Source organism: Eptatretus burgeri, chromosome 11 (genome assembly GCF_056783735.1).
Source record: "Eptatretus burgeri isolate ZD-2024b chromosome 11, Ebu_testis_v1, whole genome shotgun sequence".
Classification (NCBI taxonomy): domain Eukaryota; kingdom Metazoa; phylum Chordata; class Myxini; order Myxiniformes; family Myxinidae; genus Eptatretus; species Eptatretus burgeri.
The window spans coordinates 72,778,835-72,798,148 of NC_140971.1; the positions used below are offsets into that span (position 1 = coordinate 72,778,835).

Below are 19,314 nucleotides of genomic sequence, written 5' to 3' on the forward strand. Positions count from 1 at the left end.
GGATGACAGGCTTAGTCAACCCCACCTCGCATTAATTCAATGTAGGCAGGTTTTGAACTCAGGACTTAAGGATCTCAAGCCTGCCGCCTTAACCATTAAGCCAACACCAGGCATACGCAGGACCATCTGAGCGGAAATAATATTTCTCTGCATTGGTTGATCCTTCAAGTACTTGAACACTCCTTGACAATGTAATTATTTCATAACACATCCACTGGGACAAGTTCCACACTGTAGTCAATCTACCTTCTATCTAACCCTGTTTGTGGGGTATTTATTTAAGTCCCACCTCGTTTGGGTGAATCATAAGTGAAGCTGCAAATATCCACGTTTTTTAGGTGCCCATTGTGGCCCAAAGTGAACACTTAACTCGTCTTAGCTCTTACACGAGCCTCGACTTGGTGTGTAAAAAAAAAAACATGAAAAATGATGCCTTACATCAATTCCAGTATTGTAAACAGACATCGAGCCGGATCATGGCAAATGGCAAACTGCACCATTATTGCCACGAGGCATTCTATAGTTTGTGGGTATGCATTATCCATACGCCCTTATTTATTATTAAACCCTTTATTTTCTCTTTCTCGACAAAAAAAGAATCACACTCCATGGTGAAAATTCCACTCAATCTGTCCAACTGTGTTTTCCTTTTCGACCTCCCATGTGGAAATTTATAAAAAGGGCATGAATAAAATATGATCCTGTGATGCCATCCTGAATTTTTGACAATCGCAAACGACAGACGAGCCGTCCAACAAACAACTGGATAGTTGGCCATTATTATGTCAGGAAAGAATGGTTCAACACAGAGGAATGCTTTTGACAGGAATAAATGCTCCAAAAAGGGGGATGTTTAAACAAGGGAGGGATACTTGAATGCCACTTGAGTTATCTCTACCAGCTTGATGTAGCCACGGTGATCGAGCAGAAGGTTTTCAGGCTTGAGGTCACGATAAACAATCAAGTGTCCATGCAGATATGTGAGTGCCTCCAGCACGCACCCACAGCAGAACACAGCCGTCATGTTGTCGAACCGTCCGCTAATGTGCAAGAAGATGCAAGCAATTAAAGTCAAACACGTGCCTATCAAAAACAGCCATATGCTTTGCAGTCCATCAAAATATGGAGTGTAGGTGAAGAAGACCATTTTGAATGATTACTGTACCTCGAGAGTGAGCTGGCAATTTAAAAAGTGTAACATTTATTGCTTGTTCATCATTTTCGATAAATTTACTTTTCAAAACCGTGTTTCTACATGAAAGAGGGGCTACAAATACTCCAGTGCTTCCGTTTGTATTCAAGGGGCTGGCGGGATATCCTAGATGTATTCACACTTGCCTCTAAGGTGTCAAGCCTGGGTTCAAATCTCGACCAAGCTATAAACTGTCATCCCAGTGTTTCACAGGCAGGCCGAGGCATCAATGTGTTGTCATGTCCCTCGGATGAACGTTAAAGTCTATAGGACCTGTCTGGTAGCATTAGCTGATGGATGTTAAATATCCCACGGTGTCCTTCATAAACACTCTGAAAAAAAAAAATACAAATTCCAACTCTAACCTACAGGAGCACTGAATCAGCAGTGCAGCCGCACTCCCTGCAAATTATACTACAAGCAGCAGTGTGACCACTCCTTGGCTTTTTTCACAAGATCTTGGCTATTCGTTGTTCATCTTGTCGTCTTGGTTTTCCATAGGTTTTCTTGGCGTATAGGTTTTCTATTATCATCGCTTTTCCAAAACCTTGTGAATTCTTGGCTTTTTTCATTGGCTCACCTTGGCATTTATGAAAATGAGGAGTGATCACACTGACAAGCAGCAATATGCTGCATATGAAAGAATAAGAATCGGAGGATGTTGTTTTTTCTTCACCATGCATCCTTGTGAAGAAGCAAAAACATGGATCACAACTCACTTCTCACGGAGTTTGGACCACAGCTCACCACCCTCGCAGAACTCCAGCAGAAAGTAAATGTGGGAAGCATCTTTGAACACGGCATACATCCTGTGTGAAGACCAAGACCACAATAGAGCAGCCATACAGTTGGACATCACAAGGATAAACAAGGAACTGTAACACAGGAGATCATTTGACCAATCATGTCTGACGACTGTGATACATCTATGCAACATAAATCCAATGTACGAGCTTATCAATCCCTGGGGGAAGGAAGAGTGGGGAGAACAGTAGGGCAGGCACAGGATATTGTCAACTTGATATTGTGTATGTAATATGTATGTATATACTGTATATACATACATATATATATATACAAATATAATCTGGAAAAGAAAAGAAAACAGTAGAAGTGGATGGAATAGACCAAACTTTTATAAACAGCTAAAACCGTGTCCTGGGACTTATGACTCACCCTGTAAATATATATATATATATATGTATATATATATATATATATATACATATATATATATATATATATATATATATATATATATATATATATATATATAAATATATATATACACACATACAAATATAATCTGGAAAAGAAAAGAAAACAGTAGAAGTGGAAGGAATAGACCAAACTTTTATAAACAGCTAAAACCGTGTCCTGGGACTTATGACTCACCCTGTACATATATATATATATATATATATATATATATATATATATATATATATATATATATATATATATATATATATATATATATATATATATATATATATTGTCTCAGGTAACTTCCACAATGTCTCGGGTCACTCACCTGCATTTGCCTTTTCATTTATTTATTTTCATTTATTTATATTTTCATTTACGGATACTTTCTGATGGTTCTGTGATTTTTTTTGTATACAGTGTTGAGACTCGTATGAGAGCCAACACACAACGCACAGCAAGGGGAGCATGAGACAAGAGGGGTGGGAGAGGGAAGGACAAAACAATGGGGAACAGAGACATTTGGAGATCTGTGGAAGGGAGAGGGTTGGGGGAGGGAACACGGGGGTATACAAGGTGGACTTTACAGGGACTTTCAGGAAGGAAAGCAGGTAATTTGAAGGAGGTGGGTTTGGGGTGAATTAATGGGGGTAGAAAAGATCGAGGTTTTGGATGGGGGAAGATAAGAGATGGTGTCGAACAGCTGTTTTGAAGGCCTCGAGAGAAGAATGGGATTGAGGAGAGTGTGGGAGTTTTTTCCTAAGGCAGGAAAAAAGAGGAATGAAAGAGTGAAGGTGAGCAATGATGTCTAATTTTGGTAGTTTTACGAGAAGGGAGTTGTTGGCGGACCTTGAACACCCTGCGGAAATATGGTGGGGACATATCTCAGACAGAGCAGGGTGGGGGGGGGGGGCTGGTGGCGAGACCAGAGAGGAGACGGAAGAAGACAGAAAGACCATCGACCTGCCTGTGGTGAGAGAGTGAGAGGCCCAAAGACTCAGACTCACAGCAGGAGATATCAATGATCCTAAAAGCCTTGGTTTCCACAGTGTAAAGCCGAGAATGGTGAGAGGCAGGAGCACCAGCCCAGATGGGAGAGCAGTACTCCATCAGGCTGCAGAGGAAAGCTTTGTATGTGGTCAGGAGCTCAGTTGCACCAAGGAAGGACTTTGCACGATACAGGATTCCCAGTCAGCGACTGGCTTTGGAGACCAGGTTGGAAATGTGGCTTTCCCAGGAAAGATAATGGCAAATAGTGAGCCCCAGAAGCTTGAATGAAAAGATTTCTTCCAGAGGATTGTTGAGAAAGAAGACGGGGGGGGGAGGGGGGTTCTCAACAGTCCTTTCGGAGAGACATAGTGAGTGTGTGAGATTTGTCAGGATTGAAAGACAAGTTCCACGTGTTTGACCAGCTTGTGATTTTATCCAGATCTGCAGAGAGTGAAAAAGCTGCTGCTTGCTGGTCTGAGGGATGACAGAGGGTGGAGTCATCAGCAAAGAGATAAAGAGGATTTTCCAGAGAGATCATTGTTGAAAACCAGAAAAAGAACAGGGCCCAGAACGCTGCCCTGAGGAACTCCAGCCTGGACAGGAAGAGGGGATGAGAGAACTCCATTTCGGGCCACACGGTGACTGCAACAGGAGAGGAAGTCTGCGAGCCATGAGTGGAGATGGCCTTGGATACCATAGGAAGAGTTTGGTGAGCAGGGCAGGGTGCCAGACCATGTCAAAAGCACGTGATACGTCTTGTGATATGGCTCTGATTTCATATCTGTCATTGAGGACCTCCATCCATTGTTGGGAGAGCAGAAGCAGCATATCAAGGGTAGAGTGTCCTGGTCTGAAACCAAATTGATGATAGGAAATCAAGCCATTGCAGAAGAGGAAGGAGTGAATGACTGAAGCGATGATGGATTCCATAACCTTGCTGATGATTGGGAGAAGGCTGATTGGTCTGTAGTTGCAGGGATCTATTTTTACACCTATTTTATGCAGGGTAGCAATGTTTTCTGATTTCCAAGCAGATGGCAGATGACCTTGAGCAAATGAGAAGGTGAACAGAGAGAGGGTCAACAAGAGCAGAGGAGCAGGTTTTTAGGACACGTGGGCTGATGCCGTCTGGACCGGTTGCACAATCAGACCGGCTCTCCACTTTGTCAGAAGAAACAGACAAAGAGCCAGGGACAGTTGGGTGCGACTGGGTAAGGTGGGTGCAGAAAGTGATGGGTTTCGGACACAAGATTTAGATGCAAACACCGAGTTTAGGCATTCAGCCTTTTCACGTGCGGTGTCAGCAGGGCAGCCATTTGAGGTAAGGCAGGGGATGGAGGAGGAACATACACCAGAAACAGATTTGATTGGAAGCCACCAGGATTTTGAGGAGGGAGAGAGGTTTGAGAGTTCAGACTTGAGATAAGAAAGATATTGTTTTCTGGCTCTGCTGAGGGTAGATACACTCTTGTTCTGAGCTTTGTGGAAGGAACTGAGATGACCCTTAGTTGGGTGTGCTTTCCATGAAGCAAAGGCAAGTTGTTTCAGGACAACCGCCTTGCCACAAGCTTCAGTGAACTATGGGCGGGAGGAAGGGTAGGACAACTGAAGGCGAGAGGGGATACATCTGTGCATGAGAGAGAGCAAATTTCTTTGAAAGAATTCCCAGGATGAGTTGATGTTGGAGAAAGTAACGATGGGAGACCAGTCTTGAAGTTTGTTGGCTGCTTGAAGACCCTGCCAGTCGGCCTGAGTGTGGGGGATTGCAGAAGAGCTTGCGGAGGGAGCCGGATGAGGAGGAGAAAAGGCTCTGTGGTGCTGGGTTGAGGTCCAATGCGGAGTAATAAGAGAGGGGGCAGACGGTAGTTGAGGATTTGAGTTGGTAGAGTGATGAGATGGAGGTGAGAGGGCAGGGGAAGGAGGCAGCTTTGTGGATGAGAGGGGGGCAACTTTGAGAAGGATGAGTGAGGGGGGTGAATGGTGGGAGAAGGGGGAGTGGGAGAGTTGAGGGAGAAGGGTGAGGGGAGAGTTTTTGAGAAAGGTAAGGGGGAAGCTTGAATGGGGAAGAGTGTGATGGTTGCGTTTGACTTCCGGTTCTGGGCTTGTAGTAACAGCAGCTTCTCTCAGGGGTGTATCGGCTTTGATGGTGTATCAGCTTTGATGTCCGTTGGCACGCAGAATTACCATGCTTCCCCATTGTCTCGGGTCGTTCACCTGCATTTTTTTTTCACTTATTTATATTTTCAATTATGGATGATTTCCAACAGTTCTGAGATTATTCCCGATGTATCAGCTTTGAAGTCCATCAGCAGGCAAAATTTCAGCTTTCTACGTCACCTGGAAGGTACCAATCTTTAATATCAGTCAGTGAGTTAGTGGTGAGAATGAGTTTTATATATTAGATTTGATTTTACCATTATATATATATATATATATATATATATATATATATATATATATATATATATATATATATATATATATATATATATATATATATATATATATATATATATATATACACACACACACATACAGTATATATATATAAACATATACATATATATATATATATATACACACACACACACACATACAGTTTATATATATATATACACATATACATATATACATATACATATATACATATATATATAGTTATGGATTTCAAATCCGATCCGATGAACGCATACAAACATCTCGGTCCTCAGACAGTTATTTCCCTAAATGCATGTCCAGGATAGACCTATCCCCATGTCTGGTGGGATTCTAACTTTGATGCATTGAGAAGGGTGAAGAATAGATTCCCTCTCTAATGGAAAGCTCCTTTTTCTCAAGCCTGTTTGCGAGTGGGTGCACGGCAAGGCTGGGCGCGAGCAACGGACCAATGCACACTCACACATTTCAGGACGTTTTATTTGACGTACGACGACTTCTACTTGGTGAGTGAGACTGGATTTCTTTCCCACCTGAATGATCTGCTGGGTACCCTTGTCTCGTGTTTAATCGTTAAGTAAGGCATAGTGATAAGCATCTGCTCTTTGTCTCTTTTTCTATCAGTGCCTGATTAATTATTTATTTGCTTGCAATCATTTTGACCGATTTGAATTTACTTATTTTCACCACACAGAAATGTTCTTTTTATTTATTTTTTCCTTGTTAATAAATTCCTTTTTTGACGTTCCAACCTGTCTGTCCTTGTCCTTTCCTTCCATTGATCCAGCATTACCTGAACTTAGATAGACTGGGAGGTAATTACCAGACGAACTGACCTGTAATAGTCAGCACGCACCAGCGGTAAATGCTCAGCCGTCCTAATTAAGATCTAATCAAGATAAGATTGGTGCTTTGCCAAGGGTATGCTCCCCGTTCAGGAAACCACGTGACCTCTAGTTAGATGGCAAAATTAGACAGTGGACACTGGAACTTGTGGTTAACTGATTGGCATTCGTGGTTCTAAAGCAACCTACCGTATCACGAAGTTAATTGTGAGCAGTGGCCCCAGGTCCAGCTCTTCCGAGGACAAACGGGGATTAAACCCCCCCATAATACACTCGGTACCCATGGCCATAACAATATATACTAGCCAAACCCACGCTCTGCGTGAAGTTTCTAAAGTGAGGGTTCGTTAGGACATCAATATATCCAGTGTTCACAATGTGATTTATAGAATTTCTTGATATACAATGTTTCTTGTTACATTTTTTGTGTCAAATGCACCTTCTGAGGTAGTCAGCATGTGCAGAAGAGGGTTTTACATTGCAGACGCTGTTTTCTAGGAGTGACATTACTTCTTTCAGCGGTGACGGTCTGTCGATGATAGACGTAATGACATCAGCGAATGACCGATGATGTCATGACGTCATTACGCCTCTCAGCGGTGATTTCACACGTCGCCATGCAAACAAATGTAAAAATTAGAAAATCGCCAAAAATTCCCAAACCTGTCCATCTGGCACAATCTCACAGAGCCTGTGATGTACATTAGACCACAGAGCACCCGCATGCCGAAAGTGGCGACAATCTGTCTGGCAGTTTTGGAGGAGATACGTCCATGAAATATGGCTTAGCGTATTAATATAATATATATGTACTTATTTTGCTATTTTTAGTGTATACTTGCAGTATATATTTATTTTGTATGAACTTATTTTGTGTACATATCGACTTATTTTGTGTACATATCAACTTATTTTGCTATTTTCAGGCAGATGTGCTGTTTCCTCTGCTTGTGGCTTCTTGGACCATTACCTGTTCAGCTTGGTGCACACATGAGCAATAGCAGATTAAGGTGATGGTGGATGGTGTGGTAACCCAGGGCCCAAACCTCGAAAGGGCCCATACAGGAGCCGATTAACCTATTGGCGGTGTCTCGACTCAGGATCAGACATGGCGACAACCCTGACAACACAATTTAGAAATACATCATGTATTCAAATATCTTAACAAGGGGCAAAATACTCTCACTCAATTTTTACATTGTAAACGTGTTTTAAACTCTCTCCTATATACATACACATATAGTTGTTATTGTTAATCATCTTACTTGTTTGTTTTTTTTTAGCCAAATCAAACCTTTGTCATTACACTGGTTTCCCCTTTTTCAAAGAATACATTCTACATACCAGTTGGGGGTGAATATAAGGAAAGAACACCAGCTGCACGTGGAGCAAAAAAGACGAGAAGTAGCCAAAGTAGACACTTTTTTCCCAAATAAAACTCAAGATCATGCAGATGAAGGCAAAGATGAGGTGTGCAGTCAACTTCAGCACCCTCCAGAGCATGTGGTCGTGGTGCACCCAAACTAGAACCAATTTAACAACCAGCGACACCAAACCTGGAGTTTGTTGAGTCGAAGGTCCAAGTTCAAAAATGTGAAGATGAAAAGCAACTTGCACATACTGATGTGAAAGAGGTGTAACTTACAAGTGGCATTGGGCTGTGAGGAGACAATATTCCAAAATATATGTGAAGCCATTTGATTGCAAAATGTAACCTGTTTGCATTAGCATTATATATATGAATAAAATTTGGCACAAATGATAACCTAATACAACAGCACAAAGTAAGTGGAGCATAAAGGCAAATGTCTGACCGAATAAAACAAAAACAAACATGAAGTGGGTGCAATGGGTCTAGCAATATCCTGTGAACAATTCAGCACAGCACGTTTCTCATACATTGTACAAATCGAGGGGTTTGTCCGTATCACACGCTGGGCAATCTTCCTGGGTCTTTCCAATTTCTTAACATTCTCTTTTGATGAATTATCAAGTGCATATCAAATTGAAAATAAGAATACTTTGAATCAAGAGCTGATAGAAAAAGAACCAAAATGCTATTATCGACATGAAACTCTTTCAATTTCCTGAAAAAGTACAATCTTTTGTTTGCCTTACCAGCCAACAATTGGGAATTGTTGCTCCACTTAAATTCTTTATCGATCACTGCACCCAAATACTTGTACTCTGACGCTCCATTTCAATTAGTTATTGATCACTGTGCCCAAATACTGGTACCGAGATCATATATTATGATCATTAACAAGCGAAGGGTCATGGCCACCTGCTAAGAAGTGAAAATCAAAAAATAATTTCCTTTGTTTTGTTGACATCAATAACTAAATGACTGTCACACCAGTCTATCCCCATTATTTATTCAACCTGTGTCGATTTAAAATGATTTCTGTGTATTTGAGTCGGGATGTCATCTTCCAGCGTAAGAAAATCCCCCCGTTAAGCTGACCGCACGTGCTGACAGCCACATGGTTAAATTAATATAACAACTGCATCATGGTGGATTAGCTGTGTATGCACAGTTTCAGCTCTGCTCAGTGTCTTTGGAGATAATTATTCTCCAGCCGTCTCAGGTGGCCAGTTACAAGATATAAAGAAAGAAATATTTTGATCACAAATATTTTGGTGCAAGATTCATTTTTTTCCCTTTTCTACATCATTATAAAATATATAAGGCTCATGGAAAAGCTTGTCCATATATCACATGCAGGACGAAGACATTAGGAGACATCAATGTACTTTTATATGAATTAGGGCATTAGTAAAGTAGAAAAAACAAAGCCCATCCACATCCACTTTGTACTCAAACTGAACTTGACAAAAACAACAGCTAAAAAAATAATAATAATAATAATAATAAATTATTACTTACTGTTCTCCATATTCTCGTCATAAAGGTTTGATGAACATTTGATGACAAAAGTTCAAATGGTAACAAAGTTATGGCCTGGACAGACAGACAGACAAACAAACAAACAGGCAGTTATAGATCAGTACTTGCAAAATCAGTCGTTGCAACCTAGACCGTTGGACCTCAAAAACATCATGCTTCGAGCTTTTGTTTGGTGAACAAATTCAGTGAGAAAATAATCAAAATCTCTTCAAATTTCAAAGTCAACAGGATGAAAATTGTCGATTTTATGTGATCTTTTCTTTAAACTTTTGACTTCTAAAACAATAAGCTTCAGTGACCCAATATGCAAACCCTTTTCAAATTTCAAATCATTCAGATTAAAATTGATGATTTTAAGCAACCTTGACCTTTTGACCAAATTATTAATTGGTCTTCTCCATTTTCTCATTATAAAGGTTCATTGAAAACTTGATGACAAAAAACTCAAATGTAAAAGAAGTAATGGCCTGGACAGACATGGGACATGGGTGGAAGGCCTGGACATGGGTGGAAGGGCCAACAGTGGAAAAATCAACACATTGGTTGTTACGTCTGTCAATAACATTTGTTATGCTGATGACATGAGTATAATAGCTACTTCTATGTTTTCCTTACGTATGTTATTGGAGATTTGTGAACAGAAAGCTACTGAACTTGATACTGTGTCTAACACTGCTAAATCGGTATGCACGGTGTTTCAGACCTGACAGGTTAGGTTTGACCACATACCTGATTTTCACTTGTGTGGTGACCTATTGAAGTATGTTGGCAGGTCATTCATACCTGGATCACATCATCATTCATGACATACGTGATGATTACGACATTAAGCGACTATAATCGCTCCCTCTGTGTGCGAGCAAATATTCTACTTCATTAGTTTTTCGTCTGTTCTGGTGAAATTAAGTGTCATTTGCTTAAATCCAACTGCTGCAACCTGTATTGTTCAACTTTGTGGAGCAATTTTGTTCAGTCATCCTTGCGTAAAATCACTGTCTGCTATAACAATGCCTTTTGATTGTCGGCCTTCGTGCTTCATTACTTGTGCAGGGGTGGAATACCCTCATTTTTTTGTGTAATAGCTGTGCATGAGCCATTCTTGAATAATTATAACCCTCACAAGAGGGTATTTAGGTCCATTTGTTAGTTTTATTGGCAATCTGTCTATCTGCACATAATGTTCTAAAGTAGGCCTCAATTGCCACCTGGTGGTAGCCAATATGACACGTGATCTGTTTTTGAATTGATAAAGATAAAGTATATACAATTAGAATGCAAACACGTCTATAATTGATGTAATATTAGACTGCAAATACGTCTATAAAGGATGTACTATTAAGAATGTGAGTACGCCAAAAAGGTGCCAACTATTAGAACATGCATACATCTAGAAAGTACGGAACATGAGACGAGTACATCGATAAAATACTCGAAAATACGATTTCAACGTGAATCTAAACAATATAACAGAAAAGGTCCGTTTGTTTGCTGTATGAACATAAACTTACATCGTCATTGCATCGTCTGCACACACCACACAAACCAAAACGCACAAGCACACAAAATGCATGACACAAAACCACACAGCACAGGTCCTTGTGAGGCTCCACAATCTATGATTGCTCTTTTCAGTTTTCTAAGTTTTACTTCTAAGCATTGAGCACATGTAATGCAGGTAAGACATAAACATGATGAGGTAAGGCCATTACGAGCAAGGAAAATATGCTATTTGTGTTTGAAATGCTTAGTGATATTTGGTGAATAAAGAATGTGGTCATTGGAGGAAATGTTTGTCTTTTGCAGATATCAAAACATTATCTTCTTCTTCTTCTTTCGGCTGCTCCCGTTCGGGGTCGCCACAGCGGATCATCCGTATGATCCACATAGTGATTTGGCACATGTTTTATGCCGGATGCCCTTCCTGACGCAACCCTGGTCGCCTCTTACGACACAGGGATATGGTACACCTATTTTAACCGGGGTATACACCGGCCCAGTACACTGGTACTCATTTCGCCGACCTCGGAAGGATGATAGGCTGAGTCAACCCCCTGGTGTATTAATTCAGTGGCCCAACGGGGCTTGAACTCAGGACCTTTTAGATCCCAAGCCGCTGCCCTAACCACAGTGCCAACACCAGGCTAAACACCAACATATCAAAACATTATGGAGATAGATTATTTAAACCAGCTGTATAGTATCTGGCTCTTCTTTGTGCAGCATGCTGCAAAAACAATTTAACTCATTCAATTCACACGTGAAGAATTGTAATGCTGTGGCAATCGCATGTGATGTAATGGCAATGTCATAAGTGATGTCATAAATGCCCAGGGTTAGCATGTAAAGATCAGGCCCAAGGAAACAACCCAGTTGCATCAAAGCTAGACAGTAGACACTGTACAAAGGCTGTGGTGTTGATCTCACTTGATAATAAAACTGCAGCACACTTCCTCCAGAATTTTCCTTTCTGACTGGATGTGTCTTTGTTGTTGCATCTTCTTGAGGAATTTTTTGCTGATCTTCTTCATTGCGTAGTTTTGCTTCCCATTTGTAACCTGCATGCGGCACAGAATGGGGTTCGACATACCAGCAGGTGTTGTACGCCTAGCATACAGTTGTTGTTATGGGAATAGCTTGGACAAAGTACATTTCAATCCTTTCTTCCAATCCAATCCATTGTATCATACGCTGTGTTACAGAGCCTTGATTGTGCCAAAGCAGTTTCCTGGCCGGGGGCCATGCTGAGGGGTTTGCTATCCTTCTACCAGCTGTATTTAACGCAGGAAATTGGCCATGGTGTTGGCGATAGATCAGCTTCTCTTCGCAAAGGACTCAACCTGGTATATTTAATGCCCACCAACTAATGCCGGTGGACAGGATGCCAGTTTAACATCCATCCAAAGGATGGCACATGCATTGATGAATCAACCTGTCTGTGAAACACCAAGATGACAGTTTGCATTTGGGTCAGGATTGAACCTGGGCAAGATGGATAAGCGGTGCGAGTAGTGCGTACCTCTCAGCCATCCTGTCAGCCCTCCTTAGTTACAAGGTGTAAAATGAATTGTGTGAACATGTGACAGAGGGACAGCAACGGGTGATGATAGCAAAAGACAGGTTAAAAACTATAAGGTGTAAAATTGGGTTCTCTAGGTCAGGATTTTACAATCGTGAAGTCGGCAATTTCAGGGACTATAAATTAAATAACAAGAGATGTGGATTGAATTGACTCATGGAGGAAATGTGCGGGTTGTGTCGCAGTGTTCCTTGCAGCGTGATGAGTGGTTCTGTGAAACGCACTCACTGTGAAAAATAGAAATTGGAATGCCAACTAAAGGGCTGGAGGAGATGGCGATGTATTTGGAAGAGACAGATGAAAATTGGATGAGAAAGTGTGAGTAAGGAAAACGTAGACATTGAGAACTCCTCCCACTGCGGGCACCCCTCCCCTTGCACACACACACACCTGTATCTCCAAACACCACTCACATACGAGCAATATGCAACAGTCATGTGAAATGGAAAAAAGTTTATATCTCCTTTTAAATGAACATCTTGCACGTAATACCTTCATGTGCAAGGAAAGAAAAACTTAAGTGATTCAGGGCCGGAAGGTCGATAGGCCAGAAACGCACCAGCTCAACTCGTGCGAAAGCACCGATCCCAAGCGTCACTGGCTCTCCATCACTGAAGCAAATGGCAGTAAAGTCTGAGAGTTGAAGTCGCGTCACCTCGGGCTCCGCCTGGACCTCTGGGACTGACCTGTTCTTTCACCGACGGCACGTTAGTCGAGTACCAATTGCTTTGTTCAATCGGTCCTATAAAATGTCCATGCACACAGAATTATGGGCAATCAATTAAGTTTTTTTAGTTGACATGCATTGTCTTGGAGGACTATAAAATCACAAATGCCTAGTACATAAGGAAACTAGAATTTCAACATTAATTCAGGCTTACGAAGAGGATGTAAACATTTCTAGATGTGAACTAACACATTGCAAATGCTAGTTAAAACTAGAACAGTGCTCGGTAGAGAGCAAACACCTCCATCAGGCTGAACAGTCTACGTTTTGTATCCCACTGATAGGCCGGATCTGCATCCGGACCTGAACCAAAATTTAATGGGCGTGTTCTTGTCACATACCAAGCTCATCCACCTTTTTCATCCGAATCTGTCCACAAAGTTTTGAAATTTAGTGCAATATATCGTTTTTGACCCCATCTCTCAATAGTGAACACTCACTTGAGAGAAAAAAAATAGGTCCACTGGACCTGTTGCTTATCTGGGCACTGGCCTAATGTTGTCACCCAAATTTGGTAGCATTCTGGCTGGTGGGGTTGGAAAGGAAGATTTTTTAAAGGAATTAATGCAACTTTCCCAAAAGATGACTAAGTTGGCAATTTTAACACACTTCCAATCACATGATCGGCATGACCTCCGCAATTTTACATCCCTACCCTGGCCTAATATTGTAACCCAAATGTGGCAGCATTCTGACTGGTGGGTCTGGAGAAGAAGATTTTTTGACGAAATTGACTAAGTCGGTCATTTTGACATACTTAAGGTCACGTGACCGGAACGAACTTTGCAATCTCCGTTACCAGTCAGGTACGGAACGTTGCTGCCAAATTTCAGCCAGATCGGTCCAGCAGTTTGGCCGAAGAAGTCATAAAAGGAGACGGACAGATGGATGGTGTACAAGGACAATACTTTATCTGAAATTCCAGATAAGCTAAAAATTCTTGCGTCCAGATTTTCACCAAAATCGAATAAATTCGTCCTTGTCCCATACCCAACCTGTCCACCGAGTTTCATCAGAATCCGTCTAAAACTTTTTCAGTTATCCTGCTCACAGACAGACACACAGACAGACAGAGGTAAAAACAATAACCTCCATCCACCTTCGGTCTGCGGAGGTAAATAAATATAACAATAATTATTATTCCTGGAATTATAATGATATTAATAATCACTTACGATTCCCTTTCGACGAGGATTGTTTGTGCGAAGCCATCGACACTAAAAGGTAAGTGACACAATGAAAAAGAAAATGTTAGACTTTGTAAATTATAACAACGACAACTTAATTAATGGTTACAAATCGTCCACCCTTCTTGTGGGGACGAATGGAGGAAAGTTTTTCGGCCAGGTCTTTCACAAACCGGCTGATCAGGCCTCATATGTTTGACTGATGGTGACCAATTTGTTCATGGTGCCGGCGATAGCTCGCCTACTCTTCGCAAAGGACATCATGGAATCTTTAACATCCACCAACTGAAGCTAGCAGACAGCACACCCAGTTTAACGTCGATCCGAGGGATGGCACACATTATGATCCCTGCCCGGCCTGCGAAGCACCAGGGTGACCGTTAAAAGCTGGACCAAGATTCGGACCCGAGCGAGACAGCTCATAGGTCAGTGCATTATCTCTGCATCATCCTATCAGGGTTTAAGTTTTTGAAATTTTGCCTCATCTGTGCACAAACTACCTTGACATCATCAATCTTCATTTTCTCCAACTTTGAGATTTTGTTTCCAGTATGCAACTTGAAATTAACCATGATGTATATTAAATAGGATGTTTGAGAGGCTTCTTATTTTTTCTGGATACTGTATTTGGAACCTGTTGTCATGTCGTATCCTGTTCATATTCTTCCATCATGACAGTTTAGAGCAAGTCTTGAAGTTTCCAAAATATCAGCGAGTCAGGGTCATTGCATGGGATATGAAAGTTGTGGCCCCTCTACATATTATGTATGCAAGAAGGCAAATGGGGGATGTAAATTGAGAAAAAATATTATCAAGGAAATAATGATAAGGAAGGAGAGGAAAGGTAGTTTGGAGAAGCCTCAAATTTTCAGTACCTACATATTATGTAGATCGCCTCTCAAGTTTTCTGAACACAGGAGGTAAGTAGATATGTCCCGTACTCTTTACAGAGCATTAAAGTACCACGATAAGTCGTGATGAATGTTTCGGTAGCTGAGAATTAACTCCACACAGTTGACTACTCTGTCGTGGGGTGCTGCTCAAATGGCATGGAATAAACTCAGACATTTTTCCATTAAACACTCAACAGGGGAGGATTTTAACCTGTAATAAGCAGTTAGGGTTTTAAATACATAGTTATAGTTAGGGTTTTAAATACATAGCTATAGTTAGGGTTTTTAAATACATAGTTATTTAAATACATAGTTATATATAGGGTTTTAAATACATAGCAATAGTTAGGGTTTTAAATAATAGTTAGGGTTTTAAATACATAGCTATAGTTATAGTTAGGGTTTTTAAATACTTAGTTATTGAAATACATAGTTATAGTTCGGGTTTTAAATACATAGTTATAGTTAGGGTTTTAAATACATAGTTACAGTTAGGGTTTTAAAAACATAGTTATAGTTAGGGTTTTAAATACATAGTTATAGTTAGGGTTTTAAATACATAGTTATAGTTAGGGTTTTAAATACATAGTTATAGTTAAGGTTTTAAATACATAGTTATTGTTAGGGTTTTAAATACATAGTTATAGTTAGGGTTTTCAGGGTGCAGAGCAGCCTGGAATCATGGCGAAACCCAAATCCTGATCCCTGTGTCGTAAGAGGCGACCAGGGTTGCGTCAGGAAGGGCATCCGGCGTAAAACCTGTGCCAAATCAGTATGCGGATCATAACGGATGATCCGCTGTGGCGACCCCTAACGGGAGCAGCCGAAAGATGAACAACAACAACAACAACAGTTATAGTTAGGGTTTTAAAAACATAGTTATAGTTAGGGTTTTAAAAACATAGTTACAGTTAGGGTTTTAAATACATAGTTATAGTTAGGGTTTTAAATACATAGTTATAGTTAGGGTTTTAAATTATAGTTAGGGTTTTAAATACATAGCTGTAGTTAGGGTTTTTAAATACTTAATTATTTAAATACATCGTTATAGTTAGGGTTTTAAATACATCGCTATAGGAAGGGTTTTTAAATACATAGTTATTTAAATATATAGTTATAGTTAGGGTTTTAAATACATAGTTATAGTTAGGGTTTTAAATACATAGTTATAGTTAGGGTTTCAAAAACATAGTTATAGTTAAGGTTTTAAAAACATAGTTATAGTTAGGGTTTTAAATACATAGTTATAGTTAGGGTTTTAAATACAGAGTTATTGTTAGGGTTTTAAATACATAGTTATAGTTAGGGTTTTAAATACATAGTTATAGTTAGGGTTTTAAATACATCGTTATAGTTAGGGTTTTTAAATACTTAGTTATTTAAATACATAGTTATAGTTAGGGTTTTAAATAAATAGCTATAGGAAGGGTTTTTAAATACATAGTTATTTAAATACATAGTTAGAGTTAGAGTGTTAAATACATAGTTATAGTTAGGGTTTTAAATACATAGCTAAAATTAGGGTTTTTAAATACATAGTTATTTAAATACATCGTTATAGTTTGGGTTTTAAATAATAGGGTTTTTAAATACGTAAATAATACAATGTTTTAAGCAGTTTATGCATTTTGATCAAACCGAGGTTATAACTTACCTTTCTGGTAATTCAATGTGGTCCAGAGGAATTGTTTCGGAAAAAATTCTGACAAGAAACAAAACTTCCATCATGCAACTGAAATAAATGTTCAAGATTCAAAATTTTAAAATGAAAGTTGAACCGTTTTCCCAATTTCCTTCGGATTTGGACAGGGAGGTTGCACACATGTATGTGATTTATTAAATGGGCTAATAGAATGAAACGTACTCGCCATCAAGGATAAGGCATGTGACATTCTCCACCGCCGTGCATGTCGCAGTGCGTCTAATGTGCCTGCAGAGACGAACAGACACACACACACACACACACACACACACACACACACACACACACAATTAGGCAGGGATGAAGAAAAACAAGGAAGGGAAATTTGGTCCATCACAACTGTGTCACATCCATATCCAAATTTCTGTTTATTCCAGTACAAAGACCTGAATTTGGGAAAGAGTTAGGATATTTAATGTGTGTGATTACATTCAAGATAACTGGCTTAAAGGTCACCTCCGAGAGGTAGCACACTCAACCACACAGTGGTCCCTGTAGCACCGCACCATGCGGCAGTTTTTGTCACAATAGACTTGCCCAGAGGTATGATCAGGCATCAGGAATGGCTTCTGACTGATACTTGTTCTACTTGCTTATTATTGTTTTTTTTTGAAATTCTTCGTTCCATATTCTTTTCGTTGTATTAATTAGCCTTTCTGTATAAAACAATTGCATTTGTGCCATTGAGCCAATATTGCTCAATATAACCATCGATCTGTCACACACTGCTTCGCCTCAATATATATGGTGCACAGGCAGCTAGGTAGACATGAAGCACCTGATCAAGGCGAGTTCCCCGAAGTGGTCTCCATGCTGGAGCACTCTGATCTCCTTCTCTACTCCTTCCACTTTCTGCGTCACCTGCACCTGTTGTACAGGATAAGTATGTATGATGTGAAGGTTTGTAGGTCAACACTTATCATATCAAACTCACTACTCAAAAAGTAGTTTACTAATTTATTATTGGAATATTATTTCGTGCTGAAACTATGACAGCTCGTTGCAGTAAAACTTTTGATGCCATCCATCCATGACACTTACCCGACCTCTCAAGATGACGTAAAATGTGTTTCCCTCATCACCCTCGATAACAATAGATTCTCCATTCGAGAAATATTTCTATGAAAGACAAAAACCAGAGGACAAATAAGTATCCAGATTTGCAAAGCATAAGGTCTGCAAAAATTTGGTCACACCATCACTTTCCATGTCAATCCTCGGTTGTGCCATTCAAACATCATCAACGCCGACATGAGTATTACATCATTACTCGTACGGTAGTCCAAGTGGCCTGATGACTAAGTATTGTGGCTTGAGGACAAAGGCAAGGCTTAGATTGTATGATGATGCATTATAAAGTCATTGCACAAAAGATTGTCAATGTAGCTACATTCTTCAAGGATATCCGAGCTGAACGGACTTCCACTCTACCGCCGATCCTTGTGCGCCTCAAGGACAGAATGAGGTTCTCCACTGCAACTGCTTATAAATGCACCTACATAATGACATCAAGATCACGTGCCTATGTTTCTAAAGACCTCAACAGGGATCGTATGAAGCAATGGAGCAGTAGCTGTATTATTTGTTTTTGTTTGGTGACTGTAGAGAAAAAGTCAACAGCAAATAACTACTGACCTATTCTGGATATAGAATTCAGCTCTGCATTATATTACTGGAAATTAAAGACAGTAAGTGTGTTACCTGCTATTGGTATAGTAGGGGAGATCAGGGACAATCGTCACATGGATCAATTGTAAGAGTTGTGCCTGTTCAGCATCGTGAGTGCACTATATATAAATGGTTCTCTCAACAAGAAACAGCTGGTGATACCTGCACTGGGTTTACAAGTTTGATCAACAATGATTTGTTTTTCGACCAAGCGAGAAAAAAAAATTCAATGTTCACTCAGATTTTTATAATAATCTGTCCAACAAGGTGATGCAGAGTTTGCGAGCATACTTACCTTTGAGATGTCTATTCTGGGTTAAAAATGTTATCTGACTATAAATTGTTAGACTCGTGTTTCACAGGCCCGGAGATACATCGCAGGCAGCAGCATACATCAAAAGTAGTTGCTCACTCCTGAAAAGAATGAGCTGTCTGGGATATTTTTTGTACAAAGTCAAGGCTTGTATAAGAGCTAGAACACAAA

At 40.1% G+C, this 19,314-nt stretch overlaps 1 protein-coding gene across 5 annotated transcripts in view; it reads right to left on the reverse strand.

Annotated features, from left to right (window-relative positions):
* LOC147017364 (cGMP-dependent protein kinase 2-like) overlaps positions 1-19,314 on the reverse strand; it is a 123,540-nt gene that overhangs the window by 51,723 nt on the left and 52,503 nt on the right. For all 5 annotated transcript variants that reach the window (XM_085846975.1, XM_085846976.1, XM_085846974.1 and 2 more), the window contains exons 9-17: positions 18,204-18,281; positions 17,941-18,029; positions 17,325-17,390; positions 17,115-17,162; positions 14,556-14,597; positions 13,213-13,339; positions 12,002-12,132; positions 1,912-2,001; positions 899-1,040 (exon numbers count right to left, since the gene is read on the reverse strand). In XM_085846975.1, coding sequence (XP_085703101.1) covers positions 899-1,040; positions 1,912-2,001; positions 12,002-12,132; positions 13,213-13,339; positions 14,556-14,597; positions 17,115-17,162; positions 17,325-17,390; positions 17,941-18,029; positions 18,204-18,281 — 813 coding nt within the window. The remainder of the gene's footprint in view (positions 1-898; positions 1,041-1,911; positions 2,002-12,001; positions 12,133-13,212; positions 13,340-14,555; positions 14,598-17,114; positions 17,163-17,324; positions 17,391-17,940; positions 18,030-18,203; positions 18,282-19,314) is intronic.